The sequence below is a fragment of the Drosophila erecta genome, unplaced genomic scaffold, assembly GCF_003286155.1.
Source record: "Drosophila erecta strain 14021-0224.00,06,07 unplaced genomic scaffold, DereRS2 tig00000055-arrow-pilon, whole genome shotgun sequence".
Taxonomy (NCBI): Eukaryota; Metazoa; Arthropoda; class Insecta; order Diptera; family Drosophilidae; genus Drosophila; species Drosophila erecta.
Window position 1 is genome coordinate 19,122,239 of NW_020825200.1, and position 15,756 is coordinate 19,137,994.

General features: G+C 43.8%; 6 protein-coding genes across 11 annotated transcripts; 4 read left to right on the plus strand and 2 right to left on the minus strand.

The window, feature by feature from the left end:
- The first annotated feature begins 10 nt into the window (after positions 1-10).
- LOC6543216 lies at positions 11-1,362 on the plus strand. 2 transcript variants are annotated; one of them, XM_001970518.3, is made up of 4 exons: positions 11-176; positions 238-370; positions 428-576; positions 639-1,362. In XM_001970518.3, the coding sequence occupies exons 1-4, from the start codon at positions 43-45 to the stop codon at positions 1,045-1,047; spliced, it is 825 nt and encodes a 274-aa protein (XP_001970554.2). In that variant the 5' UTR covers positions 11-42; the 3' UTR covers positions 1,048-1,362. The 2 variants fall into 2 exon arrangements, with proteins under 2 accessions (XP_001970554.2, XP_026834089.1); XM_026978288.1 differs by having other exon boundaries at positions 27-176; positions 428-581; positions 639-812.
- Positions 1,107-4,523, minus strand: LOC6541600 (putative inorganic phosphate cotransporter). 3 transcript variants are annotated; one of them, XM_001970519.3, is made up of 4 exons: positions 4,405-4,523; positions 2,714-2,923; positions 2,203-2,657; positions 1,107-2,140 (listed from the first exon to the last, which is right to left on the minus strand). In XM_001970519.3, the coding sequence occupies exons 1-4, from the start codon at positions 4,436-4,438 to the stop codon at positions 1,406-1,408; spliced, it is 1,434 nt and encodes a 477-aa protein (XP_001970555.1). In that variant the 5' UTR covers positions 4,439-4,523; the 3' UTR covers positions 1,107-1,405. The 3 variants fall into 3 exon arrangements, with proteins under 3 accessions (XP_001970555.1, XP_026834088.1, XP_015014738.1); XM_026978287.1 differs by lacking the exon at positions 4,405-4,523 and adding an exon at positions 3,402-3,467; XM_015159252.2 differs by lacking the exon at positions 4,405-4,523 and adding an exon at positions 2,991-3,408.
- A 1,455-nt stretch (positions 4,524-5,978) lies between these two features.
- On the plus strand, positions 5,979-8,062 carry LOC6542450 (probable lysine-specific demethylase 4A). The gene is made up of 4 exons (XM_001970520.3): positions 5,979-6,211; positions 6,280-6,371; positions 6,431-7,294; positions 7,351-8,062. The coding sequence occupies exons 1-4, from the start codon at positions 6,056-6,058 to the stop codon at positions 7,724-7,726; spliced, it is 1,488 nt and encodes a 495-aa protein (XP_001970556.1). The 5' UTR covers positions 5,979-6,055; the 3' UTR covers positions 7,727-8,062.
- Positions 8,063-8,098: 36 nt separating this feature from the next.
- LOC6540975 (odorant receptor 43b) lies at positions 8,099-9,988 on the plus strand. Its single transcript, XM_001970521.3, has 3 exons — positions 8,099-9,047; positions 9,355-9,712; positions 9,772-9,988. The coding sequence occupies exons 1-3, from the start codon at positions 8,272-8,274 to the stop codon at positions 9,847-9,849; spliced, it is 1,212 nt and encodes a 403-aa protein (XP_001970557.1). The 5' UTR covers positions 8,099-8,271; the 3' UTR covers positions 9,850-9,988.
- Positions 9,898-13,890, minus strand: LOC6540969 (cullin homolog 1). Of its 3 annotated transcripts, none has more exons than XM_015159250.2 (4): positions 13,688-13,879; positions 11,971-13,078; positions 10,863-11,909; positions 9,898-10,807 (listed from the first exon to the last, which is right to left on the minus strand). In XM_015159250.2, exons 2-4 carry the CDS (start codon positions 12,844-12,846, stop codon positions 10,406-10,408), a joined length of 2,325 nt encoding a protein of 774 aa, XP_015014736.1. In that variant the 5' UTR covers positions 12,847-13,078; positions 13,688-13,879; the 3' UTR covers positions 9,898-10,405. The 3 variants fall into 3 exon arrangements, with proteins under 3 accessions (XP_015014736.1, XP_026834078.1, XP_026834079.1); XM_026978277.1 differs by having other exon boundaries at positions 10,161-10,807; positions 13,792-13,890; XM_026978278.1 differs by lacking the exon at positions 13,688-13,879 and adding an exon at positions 13,610-13,628 and having other exon boundaries at positions 10,161-10,807.
- Positions 13,891-14,280: 390 nt separating this feature from the next.
- Positions 14,281-15,738, plus strand: LOC6541019. The gene is made up of 2 exons (XM_015159116.2): positions 14,281-14,862; positions 15,212-15,738. The coding sequence occupies exons 1-2, from the start codon at positions 14,441-14,443 to the stop codon at positions 15,366-15,368; spliced, it is 579 nt and encodes a 192-aa protein (XP_015014602.1). The 5' UTR covers positions 14,281-14,440; the 3' UTR covers positions 15,369-15,738.
- Positions 15,739-15,756: the final 18 nt, after the last annotated feature.

Genomic DNA, 15,756 nt, shown 5'->3' on the forward strand with positions numbered 1-15,756 from the left:
AATTTACTTGAGTTGCATTTAAGTTAAGTTAGTTTAAAAAAAATGCATTCGAAGAGAATTAACAAGTGTTTATTGCTTACTTTTGTTGTGTGCTTACTGGGAGGAGCGGGCAATTGTTATGTACCAATTGAACCACCTATTGTTCATGTGGAAATGGACAAAGCCGGCATGCACAGGTTTTTCTAATAGAGAGCGGGCTATGGATTACCTAAATTAAAGTGATATTTGTTTATGCAGGACCCTTAACTACCGTCTGCGGTTCGACATTCCCCTGGTAGGCAAGGACTGCGAGTATATGCTGCTCCAAGATTTGCCAGCATCCATTTACATAAGCACAGACGAACTGGATGACCTGCAGCGTTTGAAGAGGGTGCGTTATCTTGGTAATTAATGTAAAAAGGATTACTATGAAGATTTTCGTTCCCAGTTGAACGCCATCTACCCCAAGTTCGTCAACATTGAAGTGGCCACGGAACGTGCACAGCCCTTCTCCGTTTTACTGCGCGGAACACCAAAGATTACGGAATCGCTGGCTCTACCCGTGCATTTTCGCTACCATGCCCCCAGTGATAAGCGGTGTGGTGATCTTGAATTCTGAATTGCTTTCGTCCACTGGACTAATCAACTAATCCTCACAGATCGGCGGCCACGGTGGCCATACCCTTACCCGAGCTCTATCTCAATTGTCCGATGGCTGATAGTGCGCTCATCGAGAACGACTTAGTTGCCCGGCCCGATAAGCTCTACTGCCTTAATGCGCCGGAAAGCCGTTTCGACGAGAACCACGTCAAGGATGGCCAGCCCACGACCATGGCTAATCTGGAGCGCTGCAACTGGAGGCGGGTGCACGTGGACTGCCAGCTGAAGATGCCGCTGCGTGCCGAGATTCCGGTAGGCCAGGCTAACGCTTACGGTCCGGTGTTGTGCGGCACCATCCTGCTAGGTTGGTCCTTGGCCCTGTGGACCATCATCCACTCGATGGCCAATACGCGACGCATAAATCAGCGCCTGAACGAGCAGCGACTACTGCAGCAAAAAGTCAAGTAACAGGCGACGAAGTCGGTGCGATTCAATGTCAGCAATGGCTAATTAAACCATACATTCTGGCGATGGCACATGGCTGTAAATATTTATTAATATGCTGTATGCATACACAACTCATTTATTGACATATTTAAAGCGACTTAAGCACCTTCGAAACGTGCCACAAATAGTAAAGTCATATTATCACACAACTGAGTCATATTAAGCTTCCCTAAGCATAAGCGTAAACATAAACCTTTATCTTTAGTTATAGCTAGGCATATCCAAATATCGCTATCTCAGCGGCAGGCTTAAATAATAATAACTTATAATTACTACAATTAACAAGAATGTACATAGCGTCCAGGTGCAGGTCGTGGGATCAGAACAGAATGTCTTTATCTGACGTTGGAACAATGGTTTTTGAATCGTTCTCCTGGTGGTTGCGAAGCGTCATCGTGCTAGACGTCGATGACGTTTCGTTCCACTTCTGAACGGTGGCCTTGCCAAATATCAGAAAAATAGCGTTGCACACTAGATAAATTCCTCCTGTAATAAAGAACACTATTCGCCACTGGCTGGGATCCTCCTCATCCGATACAATCGCTCCCACCACTAAAGGAGCTATTATGGAGGTCACTCCTGCAATCCCGTTGGTAACTCCCATCATGGGGCCTGCAAAGTTGGGCGACAGGTCGATGTGATTGATAAGATATCCGCAGGAACAGCCTGCATTGATGCCCACTGCCAGCGTCAGCAGAACAATGGCCCACGTTTTCTCTTCGGATGTCATGTACCCCAGTCCGATCAAACAAGCCATCGGTCCCCACTGTCCAATCGAATTAAACAGCTTTCGACCCGTGGTGATCGATATGGTCCCTCGGTTGATGAGCAGATCCGATATGGGACTGACCACAAAGCAGAGCAGGCCCATAGCAAAGTACGGCAGCGAGGAAAGGAAGGCATTGGACTTGACATTAAGCTGCAGGACCTTGCTCATGTACGTGGGCATTTCAGTGAGTAGCGTGTAGAAGCCCCAGGTGAATCCACAATGGGCTGCCAGCAGACCGTAGAAGGCTGGGGACCTAAAGATCGACATCCAGGGCACAGGCATAGACTGAATGAAAAGGTTGCACCATTACAATTCATTTTCAATGGTCGTATCACATCCTCACTCACCTGACTGGCGCTGTTGCTTCCCGTAAGGCTTTCGATATACTCCACCTCGCCTTTGCTAATCCTGCTGGCTGTAGCAGGCTCATTAGCCGCCTGCCAGAAGAAAAGCAGCGCCCAAGCCAGGCTCAGACCTCCGGAAAGGTAGAACAAACCTGGCCAGCCCATGCTGGATTCGAAGATAAAGCCACTGGTGACTAGGATAACAGCCGTTCCGAACTGTGCTCCCGAATAAACGCCAGTGGTCAGGAGTCCCCGCTCCGTGCGTGGCACCCACTTAGCCAGTAGCGTGTGGACACACGGATAAACTGTTCCTTGGACCAGTCCGGTAAGTACACGCAAGACACAGATACTCTGCCACCCACTTTTGGCTGCAATGGGATGGAAGAAGCACAAAATACCGCCGATTGCAGTCGCCAGACCCAGCACTAACTTGGCTCCAAATCGCTTGGCAAGGAGTCCTACAAAATTGTGAATGAGGTGGTAAGTAGCTCTTGGTCAGAGTCCAGCTATTTACCTGCCGGCACCTGGGAGATCACATAGCCCCAGAAAAAGCTGCTGAGGATCAGGGACTTGTCCGACGTACCCCAACTATAGAATGGAGCACCCGCGGTGGACTGCGTCATGGGCACAATGCCAGCCGAGATGTTTACCCGCTGGAAGTAGTTGATCATCATGCCCACGAATAGAAGAACCGCCTGCCAGTGTCGCACGCCAAGACCTCTAGCTGAAATGGAAATGTAAATGATGATATAGTTTTGAGATTGAATTTACACTCATTTGGTTGTTGTTACAGGCTAATTTCCTAAGTGGATTCGCAACTGCTCTGACTAGCAGGGGCCTTCTCTCTCCAGTGGAATAATAAACCATGTCTGATCGGTTACGGATTTAACTAGTGTCTGGCCATCCGATTTATTGATTGCCCCATTATAAATGCACGGTGCAAATTGTTGTCACTTGTTCGATATTTTCTAGGACCTTAATCTACAGTTTATTGCCGTTTAACAATGCTCTGATAATGATGATTTCATTAATTACGGGTCCGTCGAAACTCTTTCGGTTTTATTATAATAATATTTTCATTATCATTTACGTCTGCCAATGAGGAAAAAAAAATTGCTGCTCTGCTCTCAATGGAAAAGTTCCCGTAGTGGAGGAGATACCACAGTGGGGCCTAACGTGTGAAAATCGTAAACTTTGATTACCTCCTATGAACTGGATGGATCTTCGGATTAGGTCCCCAAAATTCGTGCCTTGCAGATGAACACGTTTTCCAACCTTCGCGCAGATAATAAATATTTTCTTTGTGTCAAACTTATTTATCTCTGTTGATCTTCATAAAATCTTAAGTCTCGGCAGATGTCTGATAAACAATGTATCAAGATATGGTTCGCAAATATGGCCAGACGTCTGGATTATAATATCATTGAATAAACTCTTAGGGTAGGTCTAGTGTTATATGAAGAGCAGTCAGGGTAAGATTAAGAGAGCAGCGGTATAACTGATAGTGTTCTATAAGTTGGCTGTGCCTTTAAGATCAAACAAGTGACGAACGCACCCTCAACATACAGAAGTGTTGATATTAACTTTTGTGGCGAAGAATGATTTTGATGACTTTTATAAATACAGTTTTGCAATATTGTTTTAAATTTAAAATGTATTTAATCGCCCCGCTTTATAAAAATATTTAATTGGCCACCCGGTCATTTTATTTCTTTGTGTGCATATGTTCATATATAGGTAGTGGTCGCCTTAGCACCGTCACTACTTAAACGTCCACAGTCAACAGTGATTAAATTTAATCAAGTTGTGGCAAGGGATCCCGATTTTAAATGGATCGATGGTAACTGATAGTCCTTTGCGTTGTATTAACGAAAATATTTATTCTTAATATTTTCTTGTAAGATGGCATAAAACAACAAAATTATAACATTTCTGCCAAGCTAATCCATAAAATATCTCTCATGCACAAAATCATTGTCAATATTGTAATTGCAATATTGTTCGTTTCCAGTAACTAAGTATTTTTAGGTTCACCTTATTAACGTTATCAACCCTATTAACACTTAAAATGTAATATTTGTTTTTGAAAGTTTTCTATACTTCACTATTACTGCGAAGTATATGAGAAATGGTATTTGCAAGCTTTTTAATCATCACTCTCACGCCATTCGGCAACAGTGATTTTCTCTTTGATCCGAAACTTACGCCTTGCCTTATCCTCAGAGGGTTCGAACCCCATTTTAGGTCTCTCACTGATTTTTTTTTATAACTCGGTGAAGTAAATATCGGCCGAAGTTCCTGGCCCCGAAAGCGATGTTAAACTGCCAGAGCGAATGTTGTACCTTTTGCTTTTATACTGATACCACAAAAACTCAAGTTCCTGATTACAGGCGCCTCCGCCTCCATTTCTCAAGTACCCGCGTGGCTACGCGACAATATCGCGATAATAATCATAAAGCCATAAACCGGCACTTGCCCCGCGTCCAATACAATGCAAATTACATTATGTCTTCGCTTTGATTTTATTTGTAACCGATTGAACCCAAACGATCGCATCTGCCTGGTGGTTACAAATATTGGTTCAGTCATTAGTATAGAAAGGGTAATCTCATACATACACGTGTATATATCGCATGTTACTGTCCTGCACCTGTCTTATCTCTTATTGTGTGGAGTTTTTCACAGAATTGTGCAAGATTTGTTGATTATCCTGGTCTAATTGTTTTATAGCTTCCGATTAAGGCTGTCAACACTTTTGCTGCCCAGAAGATTCTGGGGAAAGCCTTTATAGCTAAGATATGTCTCAGCCTTCAAGGCTTTCGCCGGGGTAATTAAATATTATATAAGGAAAAAGTACCACGTTATTTATAATTCAAACAAAGATGTTTCGGAATCTTTAAAGTGGCGTTAAATCTTTATCACTGCGGAGTGTGCCACTTCCATAAATTCTTCTTAAACTTCTTAAATTTGGGTGGTCATTTATAAAAAATAAAATTGTATTTAAAATATCTATAGCTATTTATATCTGTAGCCATTTTAAAATAAAAACCAATTTCAAATTGCATCTAAGTTTCTTAGGATAAGCTATCGTTGGCCATGTTTACTTCATGTTCATTTCTTTTATCGATTAATTGTCTAATTTAATGTTCATTACTTATCTTTACTTCCATTTTCGGTTCCTCAATAAAAACATATAATGAATCTGTCTCTATGCATGTAGCATGAAGTGAATTTTTTCATGATTATTATTATGAACAATGTTTTTCATATTCCTTGCATTTCTGTAATAAAAGGCTATATTCAATATGAAAAGTTCCAGTTTCAGAACTTGTTATATCAATCTCTCCCTTTTTTGTTTTTTTTTTAATATTACCCTAATGTTCTACTTACCAGAACAGGATGTTGACCTATTTTTGGTACTTTGGTTGTAGAAAACTGTTACTAATGACTTTTTATTTTCAGTCAGTTGATGAAGTTTCAGTTGCCACTAAATATTTAAATTTCATATCAATGGAATTGAATTATCCGATAGCAAAAATTGTCAGAAGAAAATAAGCTTCACTGAAAATTATTTTGTACATTAATTTTTACACATAACTTACCATTATTGCACTTTATTATCTGCTTACAAGATACTTGGTATGCAAGCATCTCACAACAGCGTTACTTATTGGTTTTATATATATATTTTGTAAATTATTTAAAAAGAAAATCGTTTCTTTTTATTATTTTGCAAAACAATTTTTTAACGGAATCTTGGATTATTTTTCTTTGTCAAATTTTCCTTCTTGTTGTTTGGTCACACTAGACAAAGGAGATTAGTTTCACTTGCTTAATTTTTTGTTGCTCCTTCAATATGTCCACGAGATCTTCATTCTGCGATGAAGAGCAGAACAAAGTGCCCCGCATCATGACCTTCCGTCCCAGCTACGATGAATTCAAAAATTTTTCCGCCTACATAGACTACATTGAGTCCCGCGGAGCACACTTAGCCGGCTTGGCCAAAATACAGGTAAGCATGCCAAGCTCCCAACTTTTTGCACATAAATATAATTGATTTTGTTTTTTTTTTACCTACAGCCACCTGCGGAATGGGTGCCCCGAAAGTCGGGCTACGACATAGAGAACATCAACATGACCATTCCAGCACCGATCTGCCAAGTGGTCACAGGGTAAGTGCTTCTTATTTACGGCTCAATGCTCACAAACAAGGAAAACATTTGACACTTAGGGCGCACGGGGTGTACCAGCAAATCAACATCCAGCAGCGCCGGCAGATGACGTTGCGCCAGTTTATGGAGAAGGCCAATTCCGAGCTTCACCAGACACCAAAGCACTTCGACTACGAGGATCTGGAACGCAAGTACTGGAAAAACATCACCTACATATCGCCATTGTACGCAGCCGATGTCAAGGGAACGCTGAGTGACGAAGAACTAGACGTGTGGAACATTGGGCGACTGGATACCATATTAAACCTGGTCAACACCGACTACAACATAATCATCGATGGCGTGAACACGGCTTACCTCTACTTTGGTATGTGGAAGAGCTCATTTGCCTGGCATACTGAGGACATGGATCTGTATTCCATTAACTATCTGCATTTTGGAGCACCAAAAACCTGGTACGCCATTCCGCCGGCGTATGGAAGACGACTAGAGAAGCTGGCAAACGAAACCTTCACTGAGAACTACCAGGAGTGCAATGCCTATCTTCGCCATAAGATGACTATGATCAGCCCGAAGGTGCTCCGCCAGCACAACATACCTTACAACAAGATCACTCAGGAGGCGGGCGAAATCATGATCACATTTCCCTTCGGGTACCATGCCGGATTTAATCATGGCTTCAACGGCGCCGAGTCGACCAACTTTGCGTCGAAGCGTTGGATCGAGTACGGTAAGCGGGCAAGTATCTGCCGATGTCGCAGCGACATGGTTAAAATCTCGATGGAGACCTTCGTACGCCGTTTCCAGCCAGAGCGATACGATAATTGGTTAAGAGGTCAGGACATTGGCAGTCACCCCGAAGAGCCGGGCAAAATATGCGCTGCAGCGCCCCCCACTTTGAACGAGTATGAAAAACAGGAAAGGTATTACATTAACGATCAAATGGTTTTTTTTTTACTAAGATAACCGCATACTTTAGTTTACGTACTGCCAAATCCAAGGAAGAATCTCCACAAAAGCGAGGCTGCTCGATGGCTGGCAATGGATGTGAATCTAATGCGGGGTCCGCCGAGGATGTCGACGATAGGGCCAGTGTGAGCAGCTATAACAGCTGCCGCCAGCTGCAGCCAGTTGTCAAACTACGCAAACTTCCACCCACTGCGTCTGTACCTGAACCATCTTCCGCGCCTAAGAGATACGACTTCAACTCTGAAGCTGTGGTGCGCGTGAAGCGCCTATGGAATGAACTGCCCTGTCCTAATCCCGGGGTTAACCTGCTCACCAATGGTGTAGTAAAGAACACCAAACGAATGCGTTTCCAGACAAAAGTACTCACACTTGACGACGAGGATTGAGAATTCCACATATGGCACTGCATTATGGCAGTTTTTTGATCTCCTTGCTAGATGTTCGCCCCGCAGCAATCAAAGATCTAGTATTGATATTCTTTTGTACGTTTTGATACATTTTAAGCGGACATGACGCCATCACAAAGCAGATATGTGTATAGAATTTAGAAGACAACCCAATTCATGCAATTCGTTGAATCAAATATGTATAAATATTTAGGCTGTAAATAGGACAGACTGAATTTGTCCGTTCACATTTTTCTAACAAGTGTCTGTTCCCACCGAAAAAAGTATTGTATTACAATTTAAATTGGATAAACACAAAATCATTTTCTAAAGAAACGCCCCAAAGGTCGATGTCTATAATCAAACAGAAGTATCGCTTAATAATTTGATATGTTTTGACATATGTAAAATACCTTGCAACAAAAAGAGGAACGCCTACTAAATTGGCAACCGGTAATTAATAACTATAAATCGCGGACTATAAAAGCATTCCGAATTCCTCCTCTCGACAGTTACTTCATAGCCTTAACCATTTAATATCATAGATGTTCCGACACTTTAAGCTTATCTATCCGGTTCCTTTATCGGAGCCTATGAGATCTAGGGACTCGAATGCATTTCTAAAGGAGACACTGCGAAATTCTGGCCTAGATGTGGACAACGACTTCGGTATAGGCCGCAAGATTATCAGGTTTTTTTCTTTCACCTACAATATGGTGATACTTCCCATAAGTTATCCCATAAACTACGTGATCTATCGTTCGGAGTTCCCGCCGGAGCTGCTGCTACAATCCCTGCAATTGTGCCTCAACGCATGGTGCTTTGCTCTGAAGTTCTTCGCTTTGATAGTCTACATGAACCGTTTGGAACTGGCCAATAAGCACTTAGACGAATTGGATGAGTACTGCGTGAAGCCGGCGGAGAAGCGCAAGGTACGCGAAATGGTGGCCGCCGTTAGCAGGCTGTACCTGATCTTCGTCGCGGTCTACGGCTTCTACGCCACCTCCTCGCTTGTGGACGGACTTTTGCACAACCGTGTTCCCTACAATACGTACTATCCGTTCGTAAACTGGCGAGTTGATCGGGCCCAGCTGTACATCCAGAGTTTTCTGGAATATATCACCGTGGGTTGGGCCATATATGGGTCCTCAGCCACCGATTCATACCCTGTGATTTACGTGGCAGCCCTGCGTACTCATATTCTGTTGCTCAAGGATCGTATCATTTACTTGGGAGATCCCAGCAACGAGGGTAGCACCGACCCGAGCTACATGCTTAAAACGTTGGTGGATTGTATCAAGGCTCACAGAACCATGCTAAAGTAAGTCAGTTTTTTAGAAATATTGATAGAAAATATCAACACCCGTAAATTATATTTTCTATCAACTGTTCTGAATTTATTCAGAAAATAATGAAAAGTACAACTTTTATAAGAACTCCTTTACAAAGCTATATTTGTGAATAGAAATACCATATATACTACAATTTTCTGAACATTCAGGTTAAAATAAATGGTATATCAAACGATTTGACATAAAACGAATTTATTTCAAATAAATTAATTTACTCTTAATGCATGCATTAAGTTATTCGTTCAATGGTAAAACATACCTCTGTTTTTTATCCAGTTTTTGTGATGCCATTCAACCCATCATCTCTGTCACGATATTTGCTCAATTCATCATTTGCGGATCGATTCTGGGGGTCACTATGATCAACATGGTGTGGTTCGCTGATCAATCGACCCGATTTGGCATAGTAACCTACGTTATGGCCGTGCTTCTGCAGACGTTTCCGCTTTGCTTTTACTGCAACGCCATCGTGGATGACTGCAACGAGGTGGCCGACGCTCTTTTCCATTCCGCCTGGTGGGTGCAGAACAAGCGGTACCATCGGACCCTCATTCAGTTCCTGCAGAAACTGCAGCAACCCATGACCTTCACAGCCATGAACATATTCAAAATAAATCTGGCCACTAACATAAATGTAAGTCCACTGCTCTCGGACAGAACAGTAAAGCAAACTCCGAACTCCGATCCTTGCAGGTAGCCAAGTTTGCCTTCACCGTCTACGCCATTGCGAGCAGTATGAACCTGAACCAAAAGTTAAGCATTCAGCAGTAGAAAAGAATACTCAATAAAAATGACCGCACCAAAGGTAAACGTACATAGTTTTGTGAACTAAACACTTTTTTGCTTCGTAGAATTATAATAATCGTATATGCATACAGCGAATTATGAATAAACGTAAGCTAGTTAAAACAAATATTGATCGAACAATGCGTATTAAAGAAAATCGCTACATATGTATACCGTACAGCCCCTGCAGAAGTCTATTGTAGGCTGGGAACCTGGGTTGTCCTCGGAAATTGGAATTACAAAGGCTGGATTCGTCAGCTGTAATATGGTCAACGGGTTCACTTGATCCCTGCGACTGGCCTTTTCTTTACATGAGGTGCTGGGTGACGGAAGATGAAGTTAGTGACGCGTTGGCGAGAATTGCACATATTATGCGAAGCATGGAATATTTTTAGCTCGCTAACAGTTCGAATGTTTCGGCGGCAGTTTATTTCGGGCTGGGAGAAGGGGAGCGGAGGGTCCACACGATTCTAAGTATATTGATGATATTTTTAATGGCTGGCATAGATGAAACAGCGAAAGTTGTACATTTAACATAAACTTAGGCGAGATAACTATATGTGTCTTTGTGTCCCTCCATTCGCTCTAGATACTCCTTCTCAATCAGGATGTCTATACACTTCTTGATCACGGGCACCTTAGGCTTAAAGCGCGTTGACAGCTGATTAAGCACCTCCGAAATTAGATTGGTGTGGTTGAGTCGTTTGCGCATCTTCATGATGCGGACGATCGCCGCCTGGATCAGCAGTTTTCGGTCCTCCTCTATGTGCTTATGTACAGTCTCCTGCTCCACTTTAAGTTCAGTCTTCAGAGGCTGGTTGATGTTAATTCGGCGTTTCTTGTTCTTGTAATCTAGGAACAACTCCACCGTCGACTCGGGCGTCAGCGAGTTCTCATTGTCGCTGGAGGTCAGCACCTTCGCCTTGAGTAGTATTTGCAATACCTGAAAGAAGAAGCACTTAAGTACATATCTAGCTATTGACACGATTCACTCTCACCTGAATCAAGTTCTCCTGTTGCGTCTGTGTGTTGTCCTGCAGTTGCTGGACTGTAAAACTGAGCTGATCATTAAACTGGAGCAGCACTGACATTTGGAAGGTGCTGGCCTGCAGGGTGTAGGTGGAGGAAGTATTGCGGTTGACGTTCATTAAAAGTTCGCCCTTGCACATCTGATACAACCAGTTGAGCTTGCGACCAGAGTGGCGGGCAGCGTAAAACTCATTAAACTGTCGCACTGATCGCTCCAGTTCGGATGGAAGCAGGAAGGTGTTGCTCAGCTGAAAAGGCCATGAGCCAGAGGACAGGACCTCTATTCCAAAGTCAATTTCCATGGTCACATTTTTCTCGGCCAGGTACTGCTTAAAGTTCGAGTTCAAGTCCTTTGAGACGCCAATGTCCTGGAACATCCGCTGCAGCTTAACGGTGTACTCGTAGCCACACGTCTGCTTCAGCTTGGAGATCATCATAGCCTCGGCGTCATCCGAAGCCGATGTGTGGTTAACCAAACGCTTAGCAAGCATTTTGGAGTAATATTTTTGGAAGACGTCCTTATCCTCGATATACTTGAACACGACCATCACCTGGTTAAGATTGTCCTCGAGCTCCTTGTCCTCTGGATTCTTAGAGGACTTTTTCAACAACAGATCGCAGTACTTGGCCAGCAATTCGGGCGACTTGCTAGCACTGTTTGCAATTGTGACCACGTTCGAGTTTATGAACTTTCCGCACGCCTTATCCAAGGCGGCCACGAATCCGTTGTCATTATTGAACGCCGTCAGAACTAGGGCGTTATACTTCTTGTGCACGTCCAGGATGGTCTGGACGTACGTCTTGGGATCGTTGGCCGCGTCGGTAGTACAGCATTTGGCAATGGCCTCCGTTCCCTGGTGGAGTATGTGATTCTCAAGAATGGACTTAAGATCTGTCAGGTTTTTGGGCGAGAGGGCGACCAAGGAGTACATCCGTTTCAGATCATCGTTTCGGTCTGCATTGAGCAGATTCTGAAACTCGGTGTGAAATATTTTCAGATGTTTTTCAATAAGAACCTGAAAGACATTGATACGGTTAGTAGGCGGCTTTAAAGTTGGACACGGTAGGCAATCCCACCTGTTCGCATGTGGATTTAAGCGCATCCGCCGTGGTCTCGTGCAGATAGGAAAGACCGTTCTTCGAATTAAAGCCGCGAACGCGCTGCGTCTCCTCCTCCAGCCTGTTTTCGACGTGCTTCAGATACTCGGTGACCGTGTTGGTGGACAGGAAAGCGTCCGACTCCTTCTCGTAGAAGGCATAAGTATCTGCGATAAACTTGCTCTCAAAGTTGTCCTTGTAGACGGATAACTTCTGCTGCTCGGCATCGGTATCCTCCTCGTTAAAGCTGAGCTCCACGTAGCACTCGATAACGTCCCGAACCAACGACCGGTTGATGAGCTTGCCTTGCCGCTCCTCCTCAATAGACTTGAGCACTGCCTTGGTGACCGGCTCGTTTAGCACTTGGAACAAATGCCCCTTCCAGGCGACGAGGGCCAGTCGGTAGATCTTGTAGATACCCTTTTGCCCCTCCTCGCATTCGCGCTTTACCCAGTTGCGGTTCAGGTAGTTGCAGATGCCGTCCAGCACGGTGCTGGAGAACTGGTACGACTTCCACTGTTTGGTGTAGCGCGATAGGAGCACCTCTTCGCCGCTAATGGCCTTAAACTTGGTGAGCAGCTCGCTCAGGTATGACTTGAGAAATTGCTCCAGCCGGTCGTATAGCTTCTTGCCCACCAGCTGGGCCCCGCCGGTCTTCCCGCTACTGCGTCCGCTTGGAGCCGCATTCACGCTGGTGCAGTAGTCGTAGACATGCGTGTAGAAACGCATGTACTGGCTGCGAGTGAGGGACTTCTCGTGCTCAAACACCTGCAGAATGCCCTCGACCAATTCGCTCCAGATATCGTCCAGGTTGACGAGTTTCTGTGTGGTCTGGGAATTGCCGGAGCGGTTCATCCTGGCGGCGGTGGGTGGTGGTAATGGCCTTCTGCCTTCTTCCACTGGAGGATGCTGTCCCTGCAGTGGCGCTGGGCTGGAGGAGGCAATGACCCTAGGTGATGAGTGCTGCGCGGGCGACAGGGGATTGCTGCTGCTTTCCAAGTGGCGACGTTTCGCGGCTCTCGTCCTGGGAGCTGTGGCCGGAATCTTGGCGAATCGGTGTTCCAATTTTGGAATTTTAAGTGTCAATCTGCAGACGAGACGAATCGGTACAGAAACGGAATGGGAGTGGGAATGTGGTAGGCCTCGCCACGTAAAAAGCGACGACCCGAAGGTCGCCTATTATGATCCAATGTCACAGCAATAAAAGAGAGACTTGCGGAATACACACATGCACGCACCGAGCTTAAGCTGTAATGCAATGCGAGGTGGTCGGACATGCCCTGCAATGTAGGGTATCGGCCAATCGGATGGCAGGTAAAGCCCCACCACCGCCCCCGCTTATCGATAGATCGTGTTCGAAAACCCAACTTCCTGGTTAAATAAACACTCACATACACACGAATGCAGTCGCCCTCGCCTTCACACACACACAAAAGCACAAAGCCAAGAAAAAAAAAAGATAGCTCACATAACCATTTCACAACTAAATAGTTAACATTTTTCCGATTTTTCAGATAGCTGCCTCCAAACGAAATAAATTTTTCTGGAAAAATGAGCTGTGTGCCTGAGTTTTCTTTTCGTGACGTCGTGATTTGATTTCCCCTTGGAGCACACACACTTTTCTCTTTTGTTCGCCATTTTCATAGCCCGAATTCTCGTCTGTAGTTGCATTTTCCCTCTTTTTGCTTTGAATTACCTGTTGCTAGTCGCTCTTTAAATTAAAACTAAACTAAATTAAAACGTTTTTTTCACTATCGTGCTTATAATTAAATCAACTTTTTTTCTGTGAAAATTACTAACTTTCGTTTATTCCTAACTATTAAAATAGAGAGACCGCACGGCCATTGAGATGGAAATCCCTCCACGGTGGTATCGATTGTTGGGCTTACCACCACTATAGGGGGCAATCTCATATATTTGTATTACTTGAGGAAATTCTTTATTATTATGTCTCAAAGGAGCCGAAAGATCGAAAAAATCGCTATAGTGCTCAGGCTCTTCAAAGCGTGTTGTAAAATACCGAAAATGCGTTTCGTATCTTAAATTTTAGAAATTCGTAAGTGGATACAGTCACTTTAAATATGACATTTTCATGGGCGCAGTTCCAGGAACCTGAGAAGAATCAATATAATAATTGTTTGGTTTTAATAGGCTTGGTGTTCAAAACAAGAGTACTGCAAATATTTATTAAAGCCCATTTCAGATATATATAGTTTTATAAGGTTCACCCTAATGTTCGTACGAAATACAACTCATCCAGCACTCAAACCAATGTGACCATGTGTGGTAGGCTTACACGTATATTTCATTCCTAATTCGTTTGCTTTGAAGTGTGTGGCAACTCTGACGCTAAGCAAAACAAAAACAGAACAGCAAAGAAATTTAAAAGGTCATTGTTTATCCTAAGACGCGGCTAAATTTAGTAATTTGTATTGTTGGATACGAGAAAATGGCCTGCCGCGGCTTCTACTTAGTGGCTACAGCACTGCTGCTGGTACTTTTCCATCAGCAATCCTGTGACGCAGCCACCCAGGCGCCCCAAAAGTCGGTGGTAATTGCTGAGCATAGTGCGCCGGCTGTCCAAGTGGAGGCTAGGAAGCCAGTCGTGAAGAAATCTCAAGCTGAGAATACTCCGGCAGGAGCACAGGCTGCTCCGGCTGCCCCAGGTGTCCGGGCCGCTCCACCAGTTCCACCAGGGACCGGTAAGACACCGGAATCGGCTCAGTCCATTGGAAGTCTTCAGGTGGATGATGTGCATGTGGAACGGTCTCCCATGTCCCCCGATGTGGACTTTCCGGGCCAGGCTGTCGTTTACATCCTAGTGGGAATTACCAGTACGGCAATTCTTCTGCTCATAATGAGGGTTTATAGGTGAGTTGCTGGAGGTCATATCCTCGAACCGTAGACTATTGTTCTGAAAAGCGTGTAAAAAGGTTTACATACCTTTTATTGGTAACTTTGCATGCAATAAGGTATTTGAAAAACGCAAATAATATACATTTTTGAGATATTTTTGAATTAAAATATTATTAAAATATTAATTAAAATTAAATTAGTAATTTAATATTTAGTGTAATGTTTTAAATGTTCTTATCAGTACATTATATGCAATATTGATTGTCATTATATACATTTTTTTTTTTATATGATAATTGCATGTTTTGAAATCTATACTAGCGATTAGAGGTGATAAGACTAATCAAAGCGCAAATCATTGCAGGCTGCGACTCTCCCGGGCGGAGCGCAAGTACGGCGTGCAAGGCGACCGGGCCAACCAGGAGCTGACACCACTGCCCATGGCCATCGAGGACGTGAATAGTGATGAAGAGGACCACACCCTGTTCGAGGTCAATCGTCAGAACATACGCATATTATGAAATAGCAAAAACCAGCACACGCCAAAGATCCATTTGGTCGCATCGCCATTTCAGACACTTCTCAGCAGAACTTGCCTTGTTTCGTAGCTATTTACTGCTTTGTAGATTTCCGCTGTAGCTGCCAGCCAATAGCCGACTAAGCTCACTAATAACTAAGTTCTCTGCATTTCTCCTACTCGCAGTTGGTTCAGGTTTAACGAATCAAAAGGAAAACAAAACCACTTGTGATAACGATTACGATGATATGTATGTCTTTAAGTACGAAGATGCCGCTGGAGCCCCGAAGGCATTAAAAATCTCAAAAGTACCGATGCTTTCAACTAGCCTCTGCGTCGATGTTCCATATTAATAAATGTTATATTACATGTACCTTCTTCTCTTTATTCTT

Bases quoted from the DNA above. Each gene is read 5' to 3' on its own strand.
- LOC6543216 (XM_001970518.3), top strand. From the start codon at position 43: ATGCATTCGAAGAGAATTAACAAGTGTTTATTGCTTACTTTTGTTGTG. The intron at 177-237 runs GTTTTTCTAATA...TTGTTTATGCAG, and splicing joins GACAAAGCCGGCATGCACAG to GACCCTTAACTACCGTCTGC. The intron at 577-638 runs GTGTGGTGATCT...TAATCCTCACAG, and splicing joins CATGCCCCCAGTGATAAGCG to ATCGGCGGCCACGGTGGCCA.
- LOC6541600 (XM_015159252.2), bottom strand. From the start codon at position 3,066: ATGGTTTATTATTCCACTGGAGAGAGAAGGCCCCTGCTAGTCAGAGCA. The intron at 2,658-2,713 runs GTAAATAGCTGG...ACAATTTTGTAG, and splicing joins GATCTCCCAGGTGCCGGCAG to GACTCCTTGCCAAGCGATTT. The intron at 2,141-2,202 runs GTGAGTGAGGAT...CTTTTCATTCAG, and splicing joins GAAGCAACAGCGCCAGTCAG to TCTATGCCTGTGCCCTGGAT.
- LOC6542450 (XM_001970520.3), top strand. From the start codon at position 6,056: ATGTCCACGAGATCTTCATTCTGCGATGAAGAGCAGAACAAAGTGCCC. The intron at 6,372-6,430 runs GTAAGTGCTTCT...TTTGACACTTAG, and splicing joins ATCTGCCAAGTGGTCACAGG to GGCGCACGGGGTGTACCAGC. The intron at 7,295-7,350 runs GTATTACATTAA...CGCATACTTTAG, and splicing joins GAGTATGAAAAACAGGAAAG to TTTACGTACTGCCAAATCCA.
- LOC6540975 (XM_001970521.3), top strand. From the start codon at position 8,272: ATGTTCCGACACTTTAAGCTTATCTATCCGGTTCCTTTATCGGAGCCT. The intron at 9,048-9,354 runs GTAAGTCAGTTT...TTTTTTATCCAG, and splicing joins GCTCACAGAACCATGCTAAA to TTTTTGTGATGCCATTCAAC. The intron at 9,713-9,771 runs GTAAGTCCACTG...CGATCCTTGCAG, and splicing joins ATCTGGCCACTAACATAAAT to GTAGCCAAGTTTGCCTTCAC.
- LOC6540969 (XM_015159250.2), bottom strand. From the start codon at position 12,846: ATGAACCGCTCCGGCAATTCCCAGACCACACAGAAACTCGTCAACCTG. The intron at 11,910-11,970 runs GTGGGATTGCCT...AATGTCTTTCAG, and splicing joins TTAAATCCACATGCGAACAG to GTTCTTATTGAAAAACATCT. The intron at 10,808-10,862 runs GTGAGAGTGAAT...TTCTTCTTTCAG, and splicing joins AACAGGAGAACTTGATTCAG to GTATTGCAAATACTACTCAA.
- LOC6541019 (XM_015159116.2), top strand. From the start codon at position 14,441: ATGGCCTGCCGCGGCTTCTACTTAGTGGCTACAGCACTGCTGCTGGTA. The intron at 14,863-15,211 runs GTGAGTTGCTGG...AAATCATTGCAG, and splicing joins CTCATAATGAGGGTTTATAG to GCTGCGACTCTCCCGGGCGG.